This window comes from Tachypleus tridentatus, chromosome 12, assembly GCF_004210375.1.
Source record: "Tachypleus tridentatus isolate NWPU-2018 chromosome 12, ASM421037v1, whole genome shotgun sequence".
NCBI lineage: Eukaryota > Metazoa > Arthropoda > Merostomata > Xiphosura > Limulidae > Tachypleus > Tachypleus tridentatus.
This window is the reverse complement of record NC_134836.1, coordinates 98,869,828-98,897,221: the sequence shown is the minus strand read 5'-3', so window position 1 is coordinate 98,897,221 and position 27,394 is coordinate 98,869,828. Positions and strand designations below refer to the sequence as shown.

General features: G+C 32.6%; 1 protein-coding gene across 8 annotated transcripts; it reads left to right on the top strand.

Moving 5' to 3' along the window:
* The first annotated feature begins 1,010 nt into the window (after nt 1-1,010).
* Nucleotides 1,011-26,364, top strand: LOC143234125 (uncharacterized). Of its 8 annotated transcripts, none has more exons than XM_076471205.1 (5): nt 1,011-1,650; nt 8,531-8,700; nt 9,758-9,946; nt 16,020-16,154; nt 23,383-26,364. In XM_076471205.1, the coding sequence occupies exons 2-5, from the start codon at nt 8,597-8,599 to the stop codon at nt 24,371-24,373; spliced, it is 1,419 nt and encodes a 472-aa protein (XP_076327320.1). In that variant the 5' UTR covers nt 1,011-1,650; nt 8,531-8,596; the 3' UTR covers nt 24,374-26,364. The 8 variants fall into 8 exon arrangements, with proteins under 8 accessions (XP_076327320.1, XP_076327323.1, XP_076327324.1 ...); XM_076471208.1 differs by having other exon boundaries at nt 1,012-1,083; XM_076471209.1 differs by having other exon boundaries at nt 1,018-1,054.
* Nucleotides 26,365-27,394: the final 1,030 nt, after the last annotated feature.

The following is a 27,394-nucleotide window of genomic DNA, read 5'->3' as shown; positions in this document are numbered from 1 at the left end:
GAGTTTTCTACAAGATCAAGAAAAGATAAAATTCCTTTTTAGTGATCTCTTTGAAAGCGTTTGCACTCTGTTTTCATGATTTTGCTTTTTTTTCAAAGTGTCTATGTTGAAGAGTAGTCTTCTTTATTTCATTTTAATCATACAGAATTTATAACATAAAAAACGGTAAAATGAATCACCTATCTTTGTCTCGTTTTTCATTCAGAAGTCTTCTTTGTACCATCGAAAAACGATAATTCAAGAAGGAAAATTAAGAGCCCATCCTGGAAAATGAAAAATATAATTACTTATTTATCCATTTAACATATGTATATGAATTTATTTTTCAATTCACAATTTCATACTACTCTGTTTCTCCTCAGGGAAAAAAAAATTGCGGGCGCCCATGCTTTCAGTTGTAGGAGTGTTACGAAGTAACTGTCGATTGCACTTTTTATTGGCACTTCAAGAGTAGATGGTGGTCAGGGTTGGCTAGCTCCTTTTCCTGGGATCTAATTTGTTACTTGTAATTAAGGAACCGCTATCAGGGAGCCATTTAATAGCTTTACGCGATATTCAGTAAAACAAATATTTATAGTAAAAAAATAACTAGAAAACAGTGCAACTAGGTATCCTCACTATATGGGCCCGACATGGCCTAGCGTGTTAAGGCGTTCGACTCGTAACCCGAGGGTCGCGGGTTTGAATCTCGGTCGCACCAAACATGCTCGCCCTTTCAGCCGTGAGGGCGTTATAATGTTACGGTCAATCCCACTATTCGTTGGTAAAATAGTAGCCCAAGAGTTGGCGGTGGGTGTTGATGGCTAGCTGCCTTCCCTTTTGTCTTACACTGCTTAATTAGGGACGGCTATCGCAGAGAGCTCTCGAGTAGCTCTGCGCGAAATTCCAAACAAACAAACAAACAATCCTTACTATAAGGATTTCACATTGTATTTTTGTATAATTTTGTAAAATTATATTATATTCGTATCTATTTCAACATTAAATACGGAAATAGCTGGAAATAACTTGTTGTCTTACCGACTCCTGCCCATTAAAGCTACATAATCATCGTGTAATTCGATAAAAATATCATTCTAAGTGGTAAAATGATGTACAATTAACATTAACTAGACTTGGATTGTTGGTTAATAACATAGCTTACATTAGCTAAGTTTTTATCTCTTTTATCTTTATAGTAAGGAAGAGCCAGAAGGAACATTCTCGTAATGAAACATCTCAATAAGGACATTGCAATAATATAAATACATTAGAATATGTTTAAGTGAAACGCGAAAATTGCTTAATGGCACATGTGAAGAAGCTTCTTGCATATTCCTTTTTAGTTGTTTTTTAAAAATTATAACATTTATACTAAAAGTGGCACGAACTTGTTAGTTAAGCAACGAATAGGTTAAATATGTAAAGCTGAAGGAAAATAGTAAGCTAATATTTGTTTTCTCAATCTTTTCTTCATGTTGCAGAGAGATAACTATATAAAAAGTGATACATACCAACAATTTATTTAGATGCATATTTAGATTCGATAAAGGTATTATAATAACGTATAGTTAAGATATGGAGTGAATAGTAGAACAAAAATTGTCGATCAATTTCGTTCGGCGACAAGATTTGTCGCGGAAATTTTTGTAGCATTTACGCGTAATATTGGTAAATATTTCGTATTTTTTCGTATATTTATTTATACGAGGTATGTTAATATTTTGAATAGTAATAAATAACTAACCTATATTAAGTTGTCTTTTATTTTTAGCGTAACTTTTCCGAAAAGTAATGAGTAAGCCTAACAGTAGTAGTTGATGCAGTTTGCTCGTCTACTAGTAACTAATAATGTATTGAATTTCATGGTTTGTCAGTCTGAAGAACTGAAATATGTTGGGCTTGTCTAAAATCTGCTACACAGTAGTACTAGTAATCATTATAGCAATAAGTTATCAGTATAAAGTAGGTAACCATGAAAATACAAACGCTTAGCTGTGTAAATACATGTTAAATAATATACTTGGCACGTGTTTGTCAATTAAAGATATTTAAAAATTGTCTGATTGGGCTAACATTTATCATGTCAATAATTCACATTCAAACTTTAGTATTAAAGCATTTTAAGAACCTACATCATAACAAATATATGAATGATTTCAAGATATGGCTATTTTTTTATTTTTCTAGAAAAGCTGAAATTTGCCAATATACTTTACTGTTTTTGTTAGTAGTCTGGATAAAGAAAACCAAAGTGCTCAGATTTTTTTGTAAGGTGGCATTTTCAGATGCCTGTTGAGCACCTTAATAGTTAACATGTGCAGAAATGTGTGTTAGCCATAACAACTTTGATTTGTAAAACATTCAAATGTTTTATAAAGTTTTCCTTTTTTCAGTTGCATATGAAGAAAAAAAATTGTATTATGATATGAAGAATAACATCAGAAGATGTTAGAATTCAAGGAATAATTGCAGTCAGGCTACTTTTGCATTTTCAGAATTTCTATTAAATTTCTCCTTGCACTTGTACAAGTAACATATGTACAGCGGTGTTATGAAATATGCTATCTAGAGTGTAAATGTGGAACAAGTGTCTTCTGCTTGTAATTTGAGACCAATGCTTTCTCAGCTGTGTTACCAAAACTAAACTACCAGAGAAATAACTTTCCATTCTGATACTACAATAAGTCTCAACTCATTTGAGGCTTGATCTGAGCTAACCAAAGAAAATGCACCTCAGCAGCCAAGTCTTAATAGTATGCATAATTTAATAATCTCAGCTGACAATGTGTAGGCCAGGGACGCAAACTGTTCACACATACCTGGAGTTGCTGTATAAATCCACCACTGTTCAAAACATACACAGTTTGATTTACCATCCATTCATCTTTAATTGTTCTTAGAGGTTCAATGACCACAATCTGAGTATCAGTATAATTAATTGGAATGTTAAGAAGCTTTTCCTAGATTCTAGGCTTTTACAAGTACTTTGACACTGATGTTTTAAATGAATTATGTAGGTTATGGCCACTAAAAAAAAACAACTTTCTATATGTAAATATTTTTTCAAGATTTGTAATGAAAATTGTGAAGATGGATAGTTGTACGCAGATTATTCTTTGTAACACTGCATTTATGTATTATTTTAAAATAAGACCCAAACCTTTAGGCTATTTTCATTGTTGCACAGTGGCTGTTTTAACAACTGTTTGATTTTTCTGTTCTGTCAGGTGTTTATCTCGAACCCTTCTCATTCTTGTGGTATACTTGTCTGGGTTTTGATGTTGATCTTCATGCTCTTAACCTGCATACTTTTGAACATTTGACTTACTGTTCTTTATACCATCTCTCCTTGAAACTTATTTCTTCTTCTTCATCTGTGGCTGTTGGTGTTCTGATGTGTACACCATCAATCCTTTTTGCATTCTATTCCATTGTTCCTGTATCCTTTTCTATCTGGATTGTGCTTTTCTCTTTAAAACACCTTATAGTACATTCATCCCAATTATATATCTTTCTTTCATTTTCAGCCTGATTGCTTTTTCTGTCCTTTTCATGTGGTCCATTATTATTTGCCCTGCACTTCTTTCTTTCATGATTCCTGATCCTGTCTCTTCCTTCTGTGGAATTCTTTATCCACTTGTAATCAGACAGCTTATCCATTTAATCTATCCTTCATTGAATGGAAAAGCATTTTGGCACTTATAGGTGTCTTTCCATCAAATTTATCAATTAATTTGCTCATTAGCTGCTCACTATCCATTATCCAGAATACAAGATTTGAATATCGAATCTTGCTTATTTGCCATATTTGTTACAACCACATTACATGCTCTTTCATTTCTAGTTGTCTTTCAAAACATGCCCATAATTCTTTCTTACGGTGCTAATGGGGATGTTTTCAGCCAAGGAAAAGAGAATGTTTCTTACATTGTTATTATACAGTTATCTTGTTTTGACATTCATAAATTTATATTTAGCCTCAGTTTTGTTGTGTGCTAGTGTATATTTGTTTCTTGCTCTGTGTAGCTAACAATTTTTCTTAGTTAGAAAACAAAATATAATATAGTACTTTGGGATGTTCTTTTCTAATGTTGATATATTTTGTCTGTTCTAAAATACTTTTGTGAAAAAAATATTAAGTTTTTCAGATAATGACCATGCTCTAAAAAACAAAACAAACTAGTGCTAAGAAAATATGCTCTTGAGTGCAAATTATTGAAATAGGCTGTGATATAATGTAAATTCAATATTTGTTTCTTATTTATATTAACCAGTATTGTATCTTCTGATAAAAGTATCTAAAATGTAAAAATCAAATGAAAACTGATAAACAAACACCTTTACAAGACCAGCTTAAGCTAACTGTATCAGGTGATTGTATTTTGATTGGTTGTTTAAGTTATTCTGCTCTGGTTAATTGCTTGTACTTAAGATAGCATTTAAGTTGCATTATAATGTAATGAAATTAAAAACAAACAGAAGTAACAGGTGACAAAGCTGAAGCTATTATACTTTCCAGTAATTTTATGAAGAAAAGTTATTGATTTTATTTTGTATTTTTCAATTTTTTTGTTTCATTGTGCATTGATGATTTCATTCAATTAACTTTAGGGTAAAAAAAATAAAAGACACAGTATAAAGTTTTACTGAATAAATGTTGATATTCATTGAAGAAGTTCTGGAGATTATGTAAATAAAGTAATAAAACTGTAAGATGAAAATAAGTATTTTTATTGTTAGCATGAAAATTACTGAGCCAGTAAAACCACCACAAATTCACAGAAAAATATTTAGTGTACATACTTAATTACAAAATGAGACTTGTATGTGTATAATGGACCTGCAATGTGTGATAAAAGCTTGCTAGGTTTTCTAAAAGTACACATAGCAAATAGATTTATAGTATGTATGATTACATTATGCTTTAAAAGTCAGTTACTCAAGCATCTGTTATTCATATTTGAGCATATTTTTTATAGTGAAACTAATCAATAGCTTGAAAGTAAGTATTACAAAACCCTTTTGCTTCTGTTACAAACTGCCCTAACTTTAGATAATTGAGTTGTAATCATACAGTGTAGTGCATACATGGTACCTTACAATACCATATGGATTGAATTTTCAAATTCATCTTCAGGTGTGTAAAACCATTCATGCACCAGGTAATACATCAACTAATTTGAGTTATCTTAACTTTATGATAATCAATTGAATACATTGTATGCTGAACATCACTTAATAGCTTGGAAAATAAAGTTTGCTACTTTTTATTTTAGTCAGTGATTCTACAATCAGTGGCTGTACGAGGTCTGTATGATCAGATTTAATCTAATTTATACTGATCAGGTGGTGCCTGAATTAGGCATCAGTCCTGTTTTTTGTCTGTAATATATCTAAATCGAGAAATTTGTCATCTTGTTTTTCGTGACAAGTTCTCTCAGCACTTTCCTTCTTATTCAAATTTTTGATTGAGTTAAGTGTTAAACCAACTGGAGCTAGAATTAGAAACTTCATTCTCTGGCTCTGAATCTGTTCATTCCAGATAGTGTCTTGTCTTAAATGTTATAGAAGTGGCCCAAATGTTGTTTGGCTGTACACATAAATTTGTGGGAGAAATACACTTAGCCCTACACGGAGGGATGTGTGAAGGAGTTACGAGTTTTCACTTAGACTCCGCTACCAACAAATTGAAATACCCTAAGCATCAGGAGTATCATATTGGGCATGTTCAGGAACTCTCAAAACTTTGATAAATAATAGTTGTATTTTTTCAGCAGGGCATATTGAGCAAATGGTGCTCATTCTACATGACCCAGGCTTCATTATGAACCATACTTGTTTCAACAGCATATCTTCCAGTATGGAAGGCTCATAACTTCTCTGTGGTTCACTTAGTTTCATGTTCAGTGTCTACCATTAAATCTAATCATGAACTAGCTCTTGTTGGTTAGCATTATATACTGACAACACCTCCAGTTTCTTGTATAGTTTTGATCAAAGCTGGGGTTGGATATTATGGTTGACAAAGGCCTGGAAGTCCTATACAGAACACCCCATTCAGTCTCAAACTCGCCAGACACCACATTATCCCAACAACACTCAGTAATCTATGCTTCTTTTGCACTGAAATTAATCTTCAGACAAAGAACTCATCAGCCTTTCTGAATTTTTCATATTCGAGCACTTCTCTTTTCTCAGCCTGCAGCAGTAACAAGTAAGAGATATCAACCTTTGCAGCAGGGGAGAGGTCATTTCCTTGACCCCACAACTTTTTGTACAACTGTATTTCTTGAGTGACCAACTCTTTCTGGCTCATAACTTCTTTAAACTGTGGAAAATGCTAGTTTATCATGCTCAACCCTTTTTTTAACCTTAAAGTACTCACATCAACAGAAAAATCCATAAGGTATCTTGTAATTATGTCACCAGAATCACCTCTTTTTTTTGAACTAATAGTTAAATTATATGCACACAAAATTGTTTTGATTGATTAATAAAAAGTATTAATACATTTTAATATTAAATTGTTTGTATTGGATGGAATGTATATCCAGGTGAAACAGAATTAAAAGTGATGGGATAGTTCTAAAGAATAGCAGATTTGATCAGGATGTTCATTATTAAATAATGCTAACTACATATAACTTTGTTTGAGAATGAAATAAATAGAGAGACTGGACACAAAGTAAAATTTGAAAATGAACAGTAAACTATTAATGTCTCTTGTAATATACTTAAACAATATAAGTGTATGCTTTTATGAAATGATTGATTTGTTTTTATTGGCTCTTCCTTGAAACTGCTTTCTCAACAACATTGTGTATTAGACTGTTTAAGTCAAATGTTTCTTATTTTACAACAAACTAGTGCTACCCATATGACTAGCCTTTATCATTCAAACAGATTTGGCTACAACTTCAAGATACATCCTGAACTATTTGAAGGCTACTATTGATGTCCTTGCACAATTTGCAGTATTACAGCAGTACCTACCCCCACCCAGATAGAACAAGTGTTATTTTCAGATAATGATAAAGAGACCAGTGCAGATAGGTCAAGATGAACTTAATGGCCTTCTTAACCAAGTGTTATATGACACATGTTACACATACATAGAATGAAGAATAAGTTGAGAATAAATACTGTAATAACATGAATAAAAGTGCATGGTTTATTTATGCACCACATAGTTCTATTGAGGATGTTAGGGTATTAAGGAATGACTTCAATAAACTGGACAAATGTTTGATAAATTGTTAATTGTATTAAGTTGAAGGCAACATAATTTGATTATCATAATTTGGATCACCTATTTAATATAAGTGGAAACAAGCTCTCTAGCATGATTGTTTTCTAGTAGTAAATCTAATAGAATTTTAGATTATATCTACAGACATGGATTACAAGTCAAAAAGAAATTATTTCATTGATCTTCATATAAATCTCTAGTATGGATTCACTTAGAATACTGTGTACAGTTTTGGCTTCAATGTTAAGAGAGCATATCGACTTACTAGACAGAGTTCTGAAGAGGGCTTGGATGATTCCAGTGATGGAAAGATTATCTTACAAGGATGATTTAAGATCTATTAAATTATTTTCTCTTGAGAGGAGATGTACAAGAGGGAATATTATTGGAGTTTACAAGATTTTTAGGGGATCATTAGGATAAAAGCTGGTGAGACAGAAGTTTTGAGATTCAGAAAAGACAGGTTTGGCATTAGGTAACAGTTTTGTTATTTAACAGAATAACTGACTTATGGAATGGCTTACCATTGACAATTGCAGAGGCCAGCTCCTTACACATGTTTAAGAGGAAAATTAATGATTTCATGAAAAGTAATGGGTGGGTTTAAATGTTTTCTTTTTTCCAATTTTGGATATTCAAGGACAGCCTTTGAAGGCCCCAGTGATTCTTGTTGCACATAAGTTTCATTATGCTGTGTTAACAGTTTGGTTTTGTGTGTAGTGTTTCTATATTGCTCTGTGTCTGTTTAGCATGTTATCGTCTTTCTGGCTTTTGTTTTGTAAGACAGCTTACCTAATAACAAAAATGTTCAGAGATTATTCAAGGTGATAACTATTTTTTGTTCTATTCAGTACTTTAAAGAATTTTCTTGTTTTTCAACATAATGTTAAAAGTGGTTGTGAGTTTCAAGCAAAGTGCAGTTTCCAATCAGTATAGACTTTGTTTTTGCTTCAGAGTAACCTTGATGGATCCAGTAGCTGCTTTAATCATTTTGTCTTTCTTACTTGGTTATGATTAGCATTGTCATAATGTCACCATTCCATATGAATATTTTTTCCAAACAAATAATACCATTTGAAACAAAGTTACCACATTATCAGTAATAGATATTTCCTATGCAAGCAAAGTGTTGTAATAGTTATGGATTTATTTTTTTTAATTAAGTGAATATAAGTAGATATATGTTTTTTTAAAAATATATGGTAGTAATAAAATGTACAATATAACATGAGAATGTGTAAGTATCAAAACATAAAGTTTACATACAAATACAACATTTAATTTTACTTCATAATGTAGGGTGAGGAACTCATGACTACAACAATGTAGAGTTAAACAAGAAGAAATGATGACAGAGGAGGTATCATGAATGATGATAATGTATTTGACACCTTATCAGCAACCAGAGAAAGTGATAGCAGACTCTTAATACCAGAAGACAAGAAGAATAATAAAAGAAAAGCATTCAGGTGTTAAAATGTTGGGTGTCTGTTCATAGTTATTCTGAATGAGTTATATCAACCAGACAAAACTGGTCATAAAGCTTGGCATGTTATTACAAGTACATTGCTTAATGTGGACTTTGAAGGATCCATGTTTGTGAAATAGATTAGTCTAGCCAATAAAACCTTAGTTACTTTTTAATCATTCTAATCAGCCCTTTAGAAACTTTTCGTGAAGAATATGTTCTTGCTAAATATTCATGGCTTGATTTTCTTTTAAATTTAAGATTTACTTAAAATAATATGTTACTGAAATGTAATGTAGAAAACAAAGTTAGTTTATTGTTTGGTGGCTTTTCGAGTACGTATATTTGTGTTTTTTAAAACTATCCATAAACTTGTATTTATTTTACTTCTTGTACAATAAAAATTTTAATGTACTTGAAAGTAGTTAATTTTACTTGAAGATTGAATTTTGTTCAACTTAAAGAAGAAATAGTGTAATGGCATTTGCTCTGTTTTATTTTTCCTTTGGTTTTTTAACCTTCCATAATTACTGTCTGATAATAAACTCACTTGTAAAGTATGATTGAAGGACTCAATTATGGTAACTATTTTTCTTACAAAACTTCAGATGAGTTAGTGATATAAAGTATAATTAGTTAGTATTATCTACAGGGTGTTCGAAAAGTCACTTATATATTTATTAACAGACATGTTTCAATATAGAATACAGGAGGTAAATATGAATGACAATTATAAACAATGTTGAAAGTGAACCCTATTGGCATTAATACAGGCCTGGATGCTTCTTATTTTGTTTCTAAACACCACTATCAGTTGCTGGCTTGAAATAGACTGAATAAAATATGGTTACAAAACTGAACAGTGACTTTCTGAACACCCTGTATACACACACACTCTAATGGAAAATAAACTTTCAGCTTTGGTTTTTGCATTTTAATCATTAACTTCGTAAGTTTTGTGAAAATCAATTACGATTAGTGAAATTAAAACAAAACTTTTTTATTGTTCCAGAATTAATCATTTTTGTTTTTGAATTTTGTGCAACTTATTTTACTAGACCCCGTCGAGTTCTAAGTATTTCACCATGCTGCACTCCCGGTTTAACTGTTACCCACTGGAATGGTCAATCAGACTTGGGAGTTGTTCACAGTTATTCAGCAGAAGAAATAAGTGAAGACGAGACAGAGCACATGGATACAATTCTTCCAATAAATAATTATACAGAATGTAAAAATTCATTCTTTACGTAAGTAGAAACTGTTTCTTAAATATAATGATAATAATAACTGAAATTTATTTTCTCAGATTTGTAAATTAAAGAATAATTAACTGTACAATGAAAATTTGGATTTTCACTTTCACAATACAGTTTTATCTGACTTGGTTTAAAAGAATTTTCCATCAGATTATTACAAAAACAACATTTTATTCACAAAAGCAGTTAGCTAAGTTGCCAGTCATGATAATTTGTTTTAAATTCTGATGTTATTTATTTCTGTAGTTATATTTTTTTAATGGTTATGTGCTTGAAATATAAATTATTTTTATGAATAACAGATTGTATAGAGAAATTACAATACAGTACCTTACCTCCCTTCATAAAATAGCTTTTCTCAACTTTTGCTGCTCTCTATATGCACAGATCTCCCTTGATGCTCTCATTTACTCTCATATAATTTCTTATAGTGTAGCTGCACTGTAGCATGCAAATGAGCATGTGACAACCCTCCACCAATAGGAGTGTATGCACTGTCATAATGAAGTCAACTTTTTATATACTGTAGAGCTCCATCGTCACTTTTCAATTTGGCATTAAAGCGTGTGGTTGTACTTGATATATTCCATATTTACAATTTTCGTGTTACACCTTCAGTTAATTCTCATGTGTTTTGACAACTCATATTTTCTTGTCATTTATTTAACAAGTATTTGTGGAATATTTTTCTTTTTCATTTCTACATAATGAACTCTTACTTTAATGTTATGACTTGACTTCTGTTATGGATCTTTCCAATATTGATCCACCATTATTTACTAGTTCTGTGGCTTCAGACTTCACACTCTCTGCAGATGAGGTTTCAATGAAGACTATCTTGTTACCTGCTACATCTTTGGAATTTCACATGAATGTCGTTGTAAAATACCTGACTCTGAAGTAAAGAAAGGACTGTAGATGTAACTAATGAAAGCTGTGAACACATTTATCTCATTATTCTTCCTGCTTCTGCATCATTATATGAGGATTCTTGCTGTATTTCACTATTCTCCTCCCACCAGATACATCATCTCACCTTTTCTTTGGTTTCCCACTTCAATCATCTATTAGTAGGGATTGCATAGGCTAGTGTGTGGATTACACCTTGCACATTTGAAGCTCGCTAATTACACATCTTAGATATCTCCTCATTTGCTGCCCATTGCCAATATTTATACATCATTTTGATTCTGAAAGAATAACTTATACCCTTTCCTGTAGTCATTTCTTCTATTTTTCATTGTGGTCTTTGGTGGGTGGTGCATGTCTAGATATACATAAATGTGAGTCCACACCATATGGCCAAACAGGTCTGCAATGTTCACTGAAGACATGGGGTGTTCCACAAAAGCACTGGAGGTTGCTCTACATATCTTACTTCATAAACTAAGCTAACACTAGACCATTCCAATTCATGGACTGTAAGGACTGCTGTCTATCCTTCTGACCCTAGTTAAATACACTGTATTGTTCTCTCTCCTCTCCTAACTCCTGGGGTGGTGGAATATGGAGGCTTCCACATAGTTGAAGTAGAACATTAGTGTTCTATTGGTGTAGGTGGTAAGTACTCTCCTTTTACCATGCACCAGAAGAAGCATACAATGCTGCTGAATGTGGACTGGATACATCACCTTGTACAGTTCATCCATTCAGCTGTTAACTTTTTCTGTACATCTGGGTTTCTTGGAATTTAATTATAATTTAATTCATTTACAAGTAACTTATTGAATAACTACTACATGTTTCAAACATATTGTTAACAATTACATACAAACATTTCTCATCTGGCTATGGAGAATTTTTAATTTCAGTTGGTGTTGGTTTAACTAATTATATTGTGGCATTCAAGGTTCATAATAAACACCTCAGAAAGCAGAGGTATTAAATTATTTTGTTACAAGTGAATTATGTGTTTGGATTTAAGTTGAACAAAGATTGAGAAGCTGGTTTAAAAACAATAACTACATTATGTATAAAGATTTACTGGAATAATGATGTTGTATTTAATAAAAAAGATATACAGAAATAGAGAAATTACTAGTTTGTTGAGTTTTAATAGTACTTAAAAATGAAAAAACAGTTTTCCTCAATTAGAGAATTTCACTACATTTGGGGATGTTAAGAGTTAAATACGAGGAATTTTGTATCTTGATTAACATAACAAAATTGTAAAATGTATCACACGTTTTCTTTTTGTAAAACTGATTGAAAATCAGGTGAATAGTTGTTTAACCACGTGCTTTCACAGTGAAAGAGAAAGTATTCAAAATTGATCTAAAGGTAAAATCTATTATAACTCTGTTTGTTTTAAAAAAAAATGTTGTTAAAGATAAGAGTCATTTACTTTGTTAATGACATGGAATATTTGTGAAATTGTTTTGAGGTGAAACAAAGATATGAATGAATGTGGGAAGAGATAAGGGAATAGTTTTATCTTGTGAAATGAATTCAAGATGCAGACAAATGTGGGAAGAGATGACTGGAATATTTATGTAGAGAGATTTGATAGCTAGACTACTAATAACATATTGACAGAGAAGATTTTTCAAGTTTCAGAACTAGTGTCAAAGTTGCTGTTGGTACATTCATCAGAAATCAAGGATTTAAGAATAACAAGAAGAAACTTTCCACTGTTACAATTACAATTATAGGTATCATCAGATGAAAAAATAGGTGGAATTTGTGTAGGCCATATTTTTGTTGTTGAGCAAAAAGGTACAAAATGGGCTATTACAAGGAGCTCACAAAAAAAAACAGTTAAATTATGTATGGAAATATTTGGTCAGAAACACATTTTTCTGAGAAAATTGTGGGTTTTTTAATGTTATATTTTAAAGATCAAAGGTCCATTTGAAGTGTTTGTTTTTTTAAATCAATTTTGAAGAGTTTTTGAAGGAGCTGATTTATCTTAGTGATGGATATCATTTTATCTGTTTAGCTATGTCACAGTTATACATTTGCTTTTGGAAAGAGCTTGAGGGAAAATAGTTTCTCATTGTTCAGATTGGAGGCAGTATAATAGGAATTTTGTGTATTTTAATTTTTTTACTGATATACATTAGTGTTTCAAGTTCATGTTATGTATTAGTGTTTCACTGTACTGATCATTTTATAATAAAATTGAAGTTTAATTTTTACATTGTAACTTATTTCATGTTTTATAATATGTGCATATTTTACTGCTGATTTATTAACCTTTTCTAAATTTTACATTTTCAAACATTATTCAAATTTTTGCTTTTTTACTAAAATCTGTGGTGCTGCTTGTTGACAGGCTTCTTTAAATTAAAAAGAAATGTATTAAAATGTTTTATTGATGCAAATAAAAACTTTTTTGTTCTAACCACTATTTGGCTTTATTACTAACATTTTAACAATTTACAAAATTTAAATTGTTTGTAAATCATAAACAAAGGATATTACAGTGGCAGAGGAAGCAGAGGGCCTAGCCTCCACTTTTCAATCTGTCCCAGTAAAAATGGATCAAAATTAGGAAAATTACTCTTGGGAAAAGCAGAAGAATGCATCAAATTTAATCCAGATTCCAAGATTTTCCAGGGACTAAGGCAAGCCTTTTAACCAGGCCATAATAAACATGCCTTTGGCACGTGTTTTCTTGCTTCACTTGGCCAAATATATCTCGGGTTTCCATTTTTAATTTGCTTCCTACACTTCTGAAATTATTGCATTGCTAAAAATAACACTTTTAGGCTAAAAGTTGTAATATTTAATTGAGTAAAAATAGGGATATTTAGCGTGAAATAATGTCAACACTATGTTTCAAACCTTAAATTTATTTGTTTTTTATGTGATTCCATTTTTACTTTAAGCTGTCTGTCTTGTTTCTGTATTTACTTTTTTCAAGTTAGCTTTTTTTAATAATCTTATTGTGTGCACCAAAGATAAAATATTACCCACTATCTAAATATCTCTTGTTATGAAATACACCTGTGAAATTGTTACTGCACAATTTTTGTCTTTTTTATTTTAAACAGTTAAAATAATTTTCTATTTAAAGTTTGATTTCAAACATACCAGACTTTATGTATTAATTTATTGTGAGTTCTCTAGTAAACTTAGAATCCTGTGCCTTGCACTATGACTTTCAGTAACACTCAAGTAATTTAGTCTGTATAGGTCTTCACTTAAACTTTTCTTAGCACTAGCTAATGGATGCTAGATCTTTTTCCTACCAGGAATGTTCCGTAGTAGCACAGTAGTAAGTTTGCAGATTTAAAAAGCTAGAAAATGGGTTTTGATACTTGGTCGACACAGCGCAAGTAGTCTTTTTCGTAGCTTTGTGCTTAAATATAAACAAACAAACTGACTAGGAAGTTTGGAACTGCTACTAAAACCATTATTATTCTTAAAAGTAACTGTATCTGTGTCTTATTAATTATTCTGTGTATTAAATGTCATCATGTGTGTGTGTATATATTCTTTCTACCTATTTGTATAAAACTTTAATGTCATGTTTCCAAATATCTTTTATTGTTAAAACACATGTAAATTATACATATTTTTACTTACTTACTTGTACAGTGTAATATCAGTTAATATACCTCATGTGTGTCATGTTCATTTTGCATTATGATGTACATGTTACTCCTATCACTGCAGTATAGATTTACTTACATTTTTAAATTTTGGATACTAAGTTAAGTATTGGTTGTATATTTTGGTGGTTTCTTCTGAGAATTGTTTCTGTGTGTGAAACATTTAGTTGATATTGTTTGGTTTTATAAACAGAAAGATTGTGTTAGTGTTAAAGTGCACATGTGCAAAACATTCTGTCTGCATGAAAAAATATACTTTTTTCATATACTTTTAGATCATGGCAGGAGTTCTTTTACTTCACCCAGTACAATCACTTTCAGTCAAATCTTTTACTTTCTTTTTTGTTATTTTTTGCCTGTTTGATCATAGTCTATCTGAATACTGAATAAACTATAAAGTCTTGATGTTTACAAGTAATTGCAATATATCTTTATCAACAGAGAAAAGATGTACACAAGACAAGGGAATAGGGGTTACAACATTTCTATTTCAGAATAATAGACACCACAGTATCAAGTTGAGAGTTCTCTTTGAAAAAAAGATGTGTTGGAACAAGCTAGATTGTGATCTTATAATTTGTACAGATTCAGTTTCTACATAAATAGGTTTATTGGCAATGAACAAAACCTTACAGGTAGTTTTATGGAAATTTGACCCAGTGTGTACAGTTTCATGCATTGTGTGAAAAAAAAAAGCAGACAATGTTTCTTATTACATATGCTGCTATTTTTTATTTTTAAGGAGTCCTGGAAACTTGTAAAAAAGGAACAAATCTTAAACCTGTTTATTTTCAGACTGTAGTGTTTGTTCCAATTTATCAATGTACAAAATCATCTAGATTGGTTGAGATACAAAGGAATAGCAGTTTTAAAGCCTTGATTTTGTAACAATGATCCTTGTAAATTCACTAGAAAGACACAGACATCGTATCTCTTTGCTTCACTCTGCCATAATTATTACAAGGTGCCTTTGTGCAAAGTCTCTTCTGGATTGATTGAAATTTAAAGAAATAGCAGTCTGAAACATTAATTTGCATTTTTTAAAATCTTTGGTCATTATAAAATCAAAATAAAAGAACAAATCCACTGTTTGTTCTTTTTAGTTTATTGGAACTGTTGAAAGATACATTTATGCTAAGTCTCTTTTTAGGTAGAGGGAAATATAAGAGAGCAATAGGTCAAATTAAGTGCTTTAGTAATGTTTAACCTTAGATACTTCAAACATTCAAGTGAGTGGCCTGACAAAAGATGTCTGGGCAAATATAGGTCTAGGAGATTTGTCATCCACATTTCAAGGCAGTCAGCCTAGAGATAAAGAAGTATTGCACAATTATAATTGTTGGAAAGAAACATAGGAAATACATTATATTGCCTTTTTGTGTAGGTGACAGAAAAATCAGTCAGTAAGACAGATAATAGTTTTCTGTATGTTTTATACAAAATAGTAATACTATTAACAAAATGACAAGAATATATTCTGACTTAAACTATACATTTTGCCTGAATAGAGGGAACTCTGATTTCTTGAACACCAATAAAGTATTATCAGCATTGACTATGTCTGAAACTGTTTCTCATCAACTTGAAGTTGTACAAGAGGACGACAAAGAAGCTAATGATTTTCCATCGTCATCATCAACAAGGTCAGCAGTTCTTGTAGTTTTGTTGTTTCATACCAAATCAGAATTAGTAAGTTGAAGAATATGGTACTCTTCCTCTTTTTTGTTCGTAGTATAAACTGAAAAAAAGCCTATGATTGATGAATGTGATACCATCAATCTCTGAAACATAAAATATAAAGTACTTGAAGTTGAAAAATTAAAATTGTGCATTTCTCAGTCTAACCTTTGGTAACAATTCTTGATTATGGTTTGAAATGTGAGAAACATTTATGGGACCAAGACATTTCAGCAGTAAATTCCTTCTTTGAAAGGTAGTCTTTTTTAACTCAACGTTAATTGCATTACTAAAAATCACTTGTTGAACTTAATTGCAACAGAAACAACTGATAAATTGTGATGTTTGATTTTTCAAAAATTGCTTCTGATATGATGTGTACATCTTCTCACACAAAAGCTGTTCCCAATCTTCATCTGCTCTCTAATGCATTAATAGAAATTTTATTCTTACTTGAATCTCTAGCTTTTATACACCCTCAGCTCAATATACTCATTTTGCATGTATAGTGCATGCAACAAGCCTTCACAAACAGGAGAACAACACACATCCTAGATCAGCTGGTTCCCTCTGTATTACATTTTGTGTATCTCATTTTCTCAATTGGCACACTTAGAGTCAGATGTGTTTCTCACTTGCATTTGATTTTCTTGTTTTGTGGAGATTTGATACTTAATTTCTTAGCTGTATATGTATTATTATTATTATGTTTTTTCTTACTTTTTCAGTTTGTTTCCAGGTGTGTTTTTTGTTTTGTTTTTTAATGTTATGAATTATGATTCTCAATTTAACATGACTATATCTTTGGCTCCTGTTTTTCTGGTTACATGACATGTCCTATTACTGAAACTATGGGATAGACCAGTTATGGAAGTACAGGCTTTAGTTAGGTGGGAATATGGGCCCTGGTTCATGTTTTTGTCAATATAGTGTGATTGTCCCTCATGCTGAGGATATTATGTTGGAAAGAAGAGGATTATGACCACATTTTTCCTCCTTCATTTGTTATACCTACTCTTCAGGCTTATTAAGAGGAAGTTTGTCTTTTAACATCATTTTTTCACAGTTGATTACTTAGGTCTGCAGTATTTTGCATGATTTTTTCTGTTTTCTATGATGCTTCCTTTTATGTGAGTTTTTTCTTCTGATTACTATGTTTTTCCTTCTTCCCATGATATAGAGATTCATGCTCAATAATTTGTGTGTCAACTTTTCAGGGTTTAATATGCTTTGAACCCCTTGTGTTTCTGAATAATATGCTTTGGCTTTTCATTGTTGTGCTTGCCCTTATTTGGATTAAAGTTCCAAAGATGTAAAATCAGACTTAAGTCTCTTTCTCTCAGGCCCAATTTTTGAGAAGATTTGGTTTTACTGTTACTAATATTTTGCTACCTCTCTTCTATGTACCTTTTATCAGAGTCCATCATTCTCTCTATGATTTTTCAGGGGAACGTGAGTCACTTTTATAATTGACATTGAGAAGATGCTCTTTATTTGCTCTTTCCTGGTTTATCTGCTATTGGGGAGGGATGCAATGCTTGCAGGGGTTTATCTTCACCTTCCCTCAGGGACTTTTAAGCTGCTACATTCTTTCATGATAATATGTTTGGGTGGTCATTCTAATTCTTTAGAATCTTGGATTGATGTGGGCAGGTTGCAAAATTTCCTGTCAAATTGTGTATCCTAATTTTTCACTCTCTCTTGCACTGATCATATTGTTGATTCATGTCCTCCCAAGCCACACCTTGTCTTTTACCTGTCACAAACGTTGGCATTGTTGTTAGTGACTAGCCTGTTAGATCAGGTCATGTAGAGGGCGTGCTCCACTCCTTTTTGGATATTTGATATATATTCTCTATCAGTCATGGATTTTACAGGTTTTAACAGAGGTTAAAACCAGGTTTTCCCCAACCCTTTCATTTTCTACTATTTCCATTATTCCATTACATCTTTCAAAAGATCCAGTTTTGGACTTGCATCAGTCTGAGGATGTGAGAGAGCTTCTTCTCAAAGTAGCTATAGAGTCAGTGGTTCCTCTTTATCCAGTTTTCTATTCTCAGCTTTTTGTCGTTTCCAAGAAACCCAAGGATTGAAAACAGTCATTGACATTTCATATCTCAATCAGTTTTTGGGCCCCATACCCCCAATTGACCATGGAATTTTTTTCATCCTTTCATTTGGTTTTCACTCTGGGTCTGTGGATGAACAAATTTAATGTGGCAGATGCATATCTTCATGTATTCAAATCTCCCTTGCATTTTTTTTAGTTTGTTCAGAAGAGGCAAATATTCCAGTTTTAGGCTCTTTCATTTGGGCTAGCTATGGCCACTTATGGGTTTTGTCTTATTCTCTGTGCCTTTGCTGGACATCTCTATTCTTTGGGTCTCAGGACTCATTATGATGTGGAGGACTGTCTGTTTTTTGTCTCCTTTCCCTTTGGTAGCAATAGCTAGCACTTGTTTTTTTAGTGAAGGAAGTGGCAAGGGTAAGTAATCTCATTCATTTGGGAATTTTCTTCAATTTATATTATGTTTGGGCACAACCTTCTCCTCTTCATCTTTGGGATGTGGAGCAGTGTATATTTGAAGCTCTTTCTTTCTTTGCTGACTCGAGATATTTGATTTATTCAGGAGATGTGAGCTTCCTTTGAAGTGGTCATTCCATTACACCATGCTCACATGCAGTTTCTTTAGTAAGAATTATGAGAGTAATGGAATTTCTTCTCGTATCCAGTGGGTTTTCAGTTGTTCTTCTTGCTTCTCTGCAAGCAGATATGACTTGCTGATTGGACAGAACCAAAACCATGGTTGATGTTTCTCTGCCTTCTCCTCATCTAAATTGGCATCTTTTCATGGGTGCTTTTCTTTCAGGATGGGGAGCTTCTCTCTATGTACAGGAGATTTCTAGAACTTGGTCTTCAATAAAACCTGGGTTTCATGTCAATTTTTAGAACTCTTGACAGTTTGTCAGCTTATGTCTTTTTTGCTCCATTTTCTGCAGGGAAAGGTGGTTATGGTATATTCTAACGACTCCTTTTCTGAGTACAGAAGCACTATATTCAGTTATTACTCTGTCATATCTTGAGTGCTTTGAATCTCATAATGGATTGATTGCCACATACATATAATGTTCTTCCAACAGAGTGGTTCTTGGGTCATCATTTTTTCTGATGGTTGTGCTCTCATCTGGATACTCCTCACATTAATACTTTTTCTCATTCATTTCAACACCAAACTGCTACCATTTTGTTCTGTGGATCCTTATCCTCAGGCTTTGGGAGTCAATATGCCTTCAGCAAAGATTGGAAGTGCTTAAACATTTATGTCTTCTCTCCTTCATGTCCATCCACAAGATTCTCTCCTTTATCTAAGTGACTCTGGGTTGGGTACATTTTGTGGCTCTGTATTCTTATTCAACAATGTTTCTCTCTTCTTCAGCTCCTGCAGATGTCACCTCCTCTATTTTGGTCACTTCTTCATCAACCTTATTTGGATATCTTTCATCCTGCCATTCCCACTCTCCAGGTTCACATTTGGTTTTTGTCAAGTCTCTTGCAATATACACTCTTTATATCTTTTCTCTGTTTCTCTACTTTGTTAGTTTACCAACGTCATTGGTCTACTTTTCATCTTTAGTCTATCCAGCATTGTTTCTGTTCTTCACATTCTGCCATTCCTCACCTTTTCCAGTTTTATTTTTGCATGGCTCCTTGATCAAGACATTTTTATTTTTCGTTTTAACTTTTTATGGCTATCTTTTGGGGTTCTTTGCTGAGCAAATGTACTTTTACTAGGTTTCTCCAAGTGTTAAGTTCTTTTGGTGGCTTGAAAGTGGCTGACTCATCCATAGTTATCTCTTCTTGAACTTGTGCAGATGTCATCATCTCAGTCTTGATCACTCCTTTGTCAGGCTCTTTTAGACATCTTTCATCCCACCCTCCAACTTCACAATTTGTTTTGTCAAGTCTCTTGTAATATGCATCAGTCTGAAATGGTATGTTGCTTTCTTCTTTTATGTTTTATCCATTCCTCTACTTTGTCAGTTTATCAATATCATTGGTCTGCTTTTCACTGGACTTCTTTATTGAGCATGTTTGCTTTTACTAGACTGCTCCATGTGTTTTCATAACTTGTCCTTTTCCTTCTGTTCCTGTCTTTTCATCTTATTTATTCTCACCTTGTTTTTCCAGCCCCAGATTGGGATTTTAATGTTATCCTTTTTGCCCTATCCAGTCCTCCCTTTAAACCTTTGTCCTTCTTTCTTCTGTGTATTCTTTCCCCTAAGAACTATTTCATTTTTCTACTGGTATCTGCATCACTTATTACAGTACCTATATCAGGATTATTCATTCCTTCCCTAAACTCCTACTGCCCAATAAGGCAAGTCTCCCTTTAATCCCATTTCTGTACCTTCTATTTCCTGTCTTTATTCTCAATTAGATCCTGATTGCATTCTGTATCTTGTATAGATATTAATGTGCTGTATTGCTCTTACCTATTCCTTTTGTGGTTCTCATTTGTGTTTGTTTCTTTCCTGGAATCTTTCAGTATTTCATGATCTTTCTCTCATCATCCTTACGGGTTGGGTTCATCAGTTTATTTGAATGACTTACATTTTCTGTGAAGGATGCCATCTTTATTTCTCTTGTCAACAAATTTGACATATCACTATGTCTCTGGCAATTTGTTTTCAACATCCTCTAGAGGAGATGGTCTAGGCTGGAATGTAGACTACTGCTTATATTTTTGTGTCTCGTTACTTGCACCATTTGACTGTATCATTCTCTGGCAAATATCAGCTAACTTGAGTGAGTGTATATTTTTAGTATTATTGTATTTTCGTACAGGAACGTTTCCTTATGTTTTTGTTATTCCTCATTTTACCAATACGAAGAATAAATTTCACATCTGCTTCATTTATGGTTTAACGTACATTGCTCAGACAGAGAATATTTTGCAAGAACATTTGGTAATTATCTCGTGGTATATATATTTATGACTGTCTCATACTATTCCATAGTTGGTGGACTGTTACTTATGGATTGTCATGAATAAAGCAGAAAGGTATTTCTGTCACTCCATACTACTTCCTCGATTGAATAGCTTGCAAAAAGTCTGATTTTTTCAGAATAAGGTTTTACAGGCACTCATTCTCTGGTGTGTAATTTCTCCAGACTTGCCAATGTCTTTTATTCTTCCTTCCTCAAGCAGTGCTTGAGAGATTTTATCACTTTCCAGTTTCAAACCACTGGGGTGCTGGACCACGAAGGTTTCCTCTTGAGTGTAGCATGTATATAGTAACATTATTTCTCTCTACACTTTCTTGAGAAGTTGAAGGTGGAAAATCTCTACCCTTCTCCTTCCTAGGCTATTGTTCTAGGTGGTCTGATGTGAAAGGGAGCTGGACCAGCTCCCACTGGATTCTTCTTATAATACTGAGTTCAGATTAATAGTGACCTGTTCCTACAATTTCGACCAATAGGCACCTCTCTGTCTCAGTAATTCCAGTTGCAGGATGGCTTTTTCCTACTTCTATGGTTGGGTTTAACAAGACTTTGCAATGTCTGTTGTGGTACATAGGATATCCTGTTTTTGGAGTTCAGCAGATGTTTCACATCCTACTCATAATTCTAGGTGCATGTAATTTTCTTTTCTACTTTTATGGTTGAATGTTTCATGGTCTTTTCCTGCTCATAATGCCTACTACAAGATGAATCCCTGTATGGCTGCATTGAGATTCTCACATTGCCCCATCATTCCAGGTTCAGTTTGACATACTTTTTGCATCCTATTGTTGAAGTGGAAGTTTGTCTGCTGACTGCTGTTTGCTTACTTCCTTGTTGTACTTCTGATTACTTGCAGTATGGCACTCTGTGTAAGTGTCATATATATATTGTTCACAGTCTGCTCACACTGGCCACTTTACAATATTTATACTCAGTTGATTCTTTGACACTGTCATTTACCTCTTAATACCAAAAACAGGACATGGAATTTTGTCTGTCCAGTTAGGGTTGGTGAGAGTTGTCCTACTGTTTTCCATGGCCTTTCATTAGTAGTTTGATCTGTGATGCCATGTATTTCATATAATTTTATATGGACATTCTTTAAAAGGAGTCTTGCTTCAGTTTTACACTGGTCCCTTCACCTGATAAATGTGAGAATCCAGCTTTTGTGTGAGAGGAGGCATGCATCATTTCAGAAGCTGTCATTTTCCTATGCTAAAAGTAGGTTTTCAAAAGTTACTTACCTCTTGTTACACATTTGCCACATTTTTAGTGGTTTTTTTGTTTTAGGTGTGCTTGATCCTGAAAGTTAGGTGGTGCATAAAATGTAATACAGAGGGAACTAGCTGCTCCATGGGTGTGTTGTGCTGATTTTAGTAGGGGATCATTGCATGTGCTTTGCATGCTAAATGAGCAGCTTGAACTGAGATGGTGCAAAGGCTTAGTGGGTGAGTCATGTGAGAATAAATTTTTTAATATGTTACAGGGTAGATGCAGATTGGAAAAACCTTTTGTGTGAAAAGATGCAAGTATCTGTTGGAAATTTATTTCCACTGTAGGAAAATAATTTGTTATTTGGTAGCAGATGAGAAAACAAAGATGTGTCAACAAGCAACTTAAAGTGCAGTATTTTTATTCTGTATATATGAAAGTTGTTAGGTTTGCATGGATAACCTCAGAAAATGTAAAAAGAAAAAAAGGCATTTTATATATCAAGAGGTTACCAAGACACTATATTTAGTGTTCAAAGGTACATTTTTTAAACTTTATTGTATTAAACTTTCACAACTGATCAGTTAGAGTATATTTTATTTACCTAAAGATTAGGAGTAATAATAAGGATATTTGTATTACAAAAAAAGAAGAATATAGAACATTTTTGTTATATGGATCATCACTGATTGTTATATAGATTACTTTCTTTGTGACTTTTATGATCATAAAATGACATTTCATGCTAATAAAAACCAGTTTGTTCCAGCAATAATGGTAATTGTAGTGATGTATCTATAGTTGCAAAGTTACTGTATAGGAAAGCATTTATCTCCGAAATGTATGTTGAAAAACCATATATATTTTTATATAATTTCTGTTTCCTTATAATTTTTAACATTAAAAAATTGAGAAAAACTGCTTATTAACAAAGGATGTTGTTTATGAATAATATACATATATATGTATATATTTAGTAATGGAAATGATCCTTCTGACTTGGATTCTGGTAAAGATGAAAGTGTGGAATTTGTGGAGAGACAAACTCAGCTGCTGATGTATCTTCAGCAACTGCAGAGTTTACAGTGGGCACATGACCCTGCTTTGTACAACCAAATGTCTCAAGTAGGAACACAGAGCTTTTACTCCAGTTGTGAAAATGTCACTAATCATCTTCAAGCAAATAACCACCATCAATTGATAAATGTATCCAACCATCTTGAAGATCAGTCTCTTCATCTGAATTCTGGAGAAACAGATTTAGTAAATACAGTGGAGACTTCTGTGAAAGTAATTGGATGTGAAGATTCAGATTGGTCCCTAAACCTTACACGTGCACAGAAACAGATGCTGTGTATGCGTACTAAAAGAAAAGATCCTGAATATTGTCGGAGAGAAAGAGAACGTGATCGTCAGAGAAAGCAGCTAAAGAGGCAGAATCCAGAAATTAGGGCTCGTGAAAGGGAAGCTGATCGAAAACGTCTTAAACTAAGAAGACTTGATCCTTTGTACCGAGCTCAGGAGCGACAGAGACAGCGAGAACGTTTGAGACAGAAAAGACAGGATCCTGTATTCCGACAAAAAGAAAGGGAGCGTGATAAGATAAGAAAGCAACTTAAACGTCAACACCCAGAACTGATAGAAGTTTGTGTGAAGCAAGAACCAGGAATGTTCTTTTCACAAGGCTTAACTTTACCGAGAAAACACATTAATGTAGAAAATAGTGCTTTAATTTTCAATGATCGAACATGTGAACTCGAAGAAAGTAGATCTCAGAATGATTGTATTAATTTACAAAATGAAACAAGTAGTAAAAAACTTTGTGAAACTGGACTGTCTGATATAGAAAATCAAGTTGTTCCCCATGGTTACTTAGAATTTACTCACTGGGTATCTGTGTTGCCTCAACAGTCAACTAATGGGAACTCAACAAGCCTGTCTAACAATTTAAATGATGCATTGTTGTAGCTTCTGTGAATGTATCCATCCCAATGCAGCTATTAAGGTTCCAACTAGAAAGAACCAATAAATCCATTAGTGTAGAGTTGGGATTTGTTGTGTTTATAGATTTTACTAGTGTTTCATGGTTTTATAAACTATTACCAAAGAAATATATATATATGTACATCATGTTAAATTTTTGCCCTGTTTTAGAGAAACTGTAATGTAACTTTTTATTTGTTGCAATGTGTCTCTACACTTTACAGATTTAATAACTGTTATAAAAGGATTTTAGTACTGGTTTGTTAACATCATTTGTAGAATAAAATCATACCCATGTAATATTCAAATATAAAATGGTTGTGTTAAAAGTGTATTTATCTTTAAGTTGTGATTGGATTACCCAGTGTTATTTCATGTCAAAATACAAATGTTTTATTTGGTAGATTAGTTAAAAAAATTTTTTTTGAGAAAAGGAAATGAAAAAATAAGTTTAATCAAAACTAATTATAGAAAACCTTTTGAGTTTAAAAACAAATTAAAAAAGACATAAAATGTATTTAATATTTTCAGTGTTTTTCTGTTGTTTTTTGTCCTTTTCATTTCAACAATGCATTATAAGACTAAAAATAACTGATTACCATACAATCCTGTAGGATAAATACAAATATATTTTCCACTTAAAACAACAATAAGCATTGAAATGGCTTTGTAAAAAAAATTGGAGTAATGGCACTGTGATATTTGGACAATATTAGTACTAATTTTATCAGTACAGGGTTTTAAAGAATTGTTTTACTTGTTTATAATTTTATAAGAGCTTTGAAGAATTGCTATTGAGTAGCAGTGATTATCATTTACATAATGGTTTGTTTAATAAAATGGTTGAAAAGACTGAAAATAAAGGCACTTCTTTTTAGATGCTGGAACAAATGAAATGTTTTGTAATGTATGGGTGTCTCTCATTTGGCAACTTAAGATGTGTACGTAATGTTTCAAGTGAATATAAATGATAGTTAAATTGGTAAAAATCTGTAAAGCTCAAAGTACACTCTGAGCATTTTACGTTAATTATATTAGTCCTCCCAGTTAAGTTGTACTTACTACTGAACTAAAGCTTAAACAGTTTTGTAAAAAACAGTCTGGTACAAAATATAGATAGAAGTACAGAGTAGTATAAGGTTAATAATGGCCATGCACGTCTCTCTGTATTTGAGTTTTTGGCTTGAATGTTTGATTTTTTTTTTTTAAGTTCAATAAGTCTCTTTTTTTTGTTGTTGTTTAATAGTAATTTAACACTACAAACTTAACAGCAACATGCAATTGCAAGTAAATATCAAGTTTGAACTTTGTAGTTTCTCATGACGTATATGTTTACAACTATTGAGAGGACACCTTGGGTTTCATTAGATTTCAGCTGTTTTCATCTGATGAAAAGGTTGTTATGCTTAGAAAAATAATCTCACTAATGGTTTATGACATCTCATTACTGTATTTGTTGTTATTATTGGAGTAGAAGTGGTTTATTTTTTTAGTCAGTGAAGTCTAAAAGATTCACAAGGATGAATTTTGGCTCACTTGTTATTATATAAAATAATGTGACTCTCAGGTATGCTAGTATATCTTAAATCTAATATATCAGAACAGACATTATTCAGACCTAGTGTATGATTTGGTGAATTATCTAAAGTATACAATGGAAAGTGATAGACGAAGAATGTATTCAGTTTAATTTTTTGTGTGTGTCAAACACGTTTATTTCAACTATATCTTTCCTCTAATTACAACGCGGTAATTTATCTCATTCATAGTAACTTAGTGAATCCTGCGTATTAATTTTTCAGTTTTTTTAAAGAGAAATGTAGTTTTTATGTGTAAACTTGATCTGCAAGAGTTTGTAAGATTATTGATAGATAATATAAAGTAGAAAGAATAAAAGTACGACTGAGATAAAAATCATGTTTGCTTAAAGTCAAACAGTGTATGCTAATAGCGAATAAACAGTGTGCCAAAACTACTTTCTTTTCCAATGGTTATTGTTTTATAAATGTTGGTGAATAAATAAGGTGTATACATATACATGTGAATACACACACACACATACATACATATATAACTTCATAATAATACGAAACTTCGTAACTACTAATAGATGAAAGCTTCAAACGAGTGATTCGTGTAAACTTGAAACTTTTTGCAAAGATACTAAAGTCTGGAAGGAGTCACTGTTTTATATAAAGTAGAAACGAGGATGAATGTTTGCTGGTAGGATCCAGGATTCGATCTTGCTCCTATTTATTTGAAAATGAGTTATGTTGGCCATTCTGAGATGAGTCGTAGTATATCGGAAGCAGCTAAATGTCAATATCTGTGCGAGTAATCAATACGCCTGCGCCATCTATCGAATGCCGTTATAAACAAAAATACATAAAAAAGAAATTCATACTTTGGTATTCAAGATCCTTACAATTAAAAAGATGTATAATAATAAATCCGTTACAATGGATTAAGTAAATAAATATGCAATATCTAAGGGAACCATATCTGAAACGAAATAAATATCTGTATTCTAAACATTCACGCATGTATAATGATGGCCGTACTTGGAAGAACAAAAGTCGAGGTCCACCAGTGGCACAATAGTATGTCTGAAGACTTGTACTGCTAGAAACCAGGTTTCGGTATTTGTAGTGACAGACACAGATAACTCTTTGTGTAGCTTTTTGATTAATAACAACAATAAAAGTTCAACTATTAATGAAAACGATTGCTTGAGCTTAGCAGAGGATTAAGTTATTTCATAAATTATTTTGTTCCTAACATCACACAGGTGGTTAAGGCGTGCGCTTCGTAATCTGAGGGTCGCGGGTTCGCGCCCGAGTCGCGCCAAACATGCTCGCCCTCCCAGCCGTGGGGGCGTTATAATGTTACGGTCGATCCAACTATTCGTTGGCAAAAGAGTAGCCCAAGAGTTGGCGGTGGGTGGTGATGACTAGCTGCCTTCCCTCTAGTCTTACACTGCTAAATTAGGGACGGCTAGCACAGATA

What these genes read in the sequence shown, in the direction of transcription:
- LOC143234125 (XM_076471205.1), top strand. Translation starts at nt 8,597, where the DNA reads ATGAATGATGATAATGTATTTGACACCTTATCAGCAACCAGAGAAAGT. An exon ending in AATAAAAGAAAAGCATTCAG is followed by an intron (nt 8,701 to 9,757) that starts GTGTTAAAATGT and finishes TTATTTTACTAG; the next exon opens with ACCCCGTCGAGTTCTAAGTA. An exon ending in CCATCGTCATCATCAACAAG is followed by an intron (nt 16,155 to 23,382) that starts GTCAGCAGTTCT and finishes GTATATATTTAG; the next exon opens with TAATGGAAATGATCCTTCTG.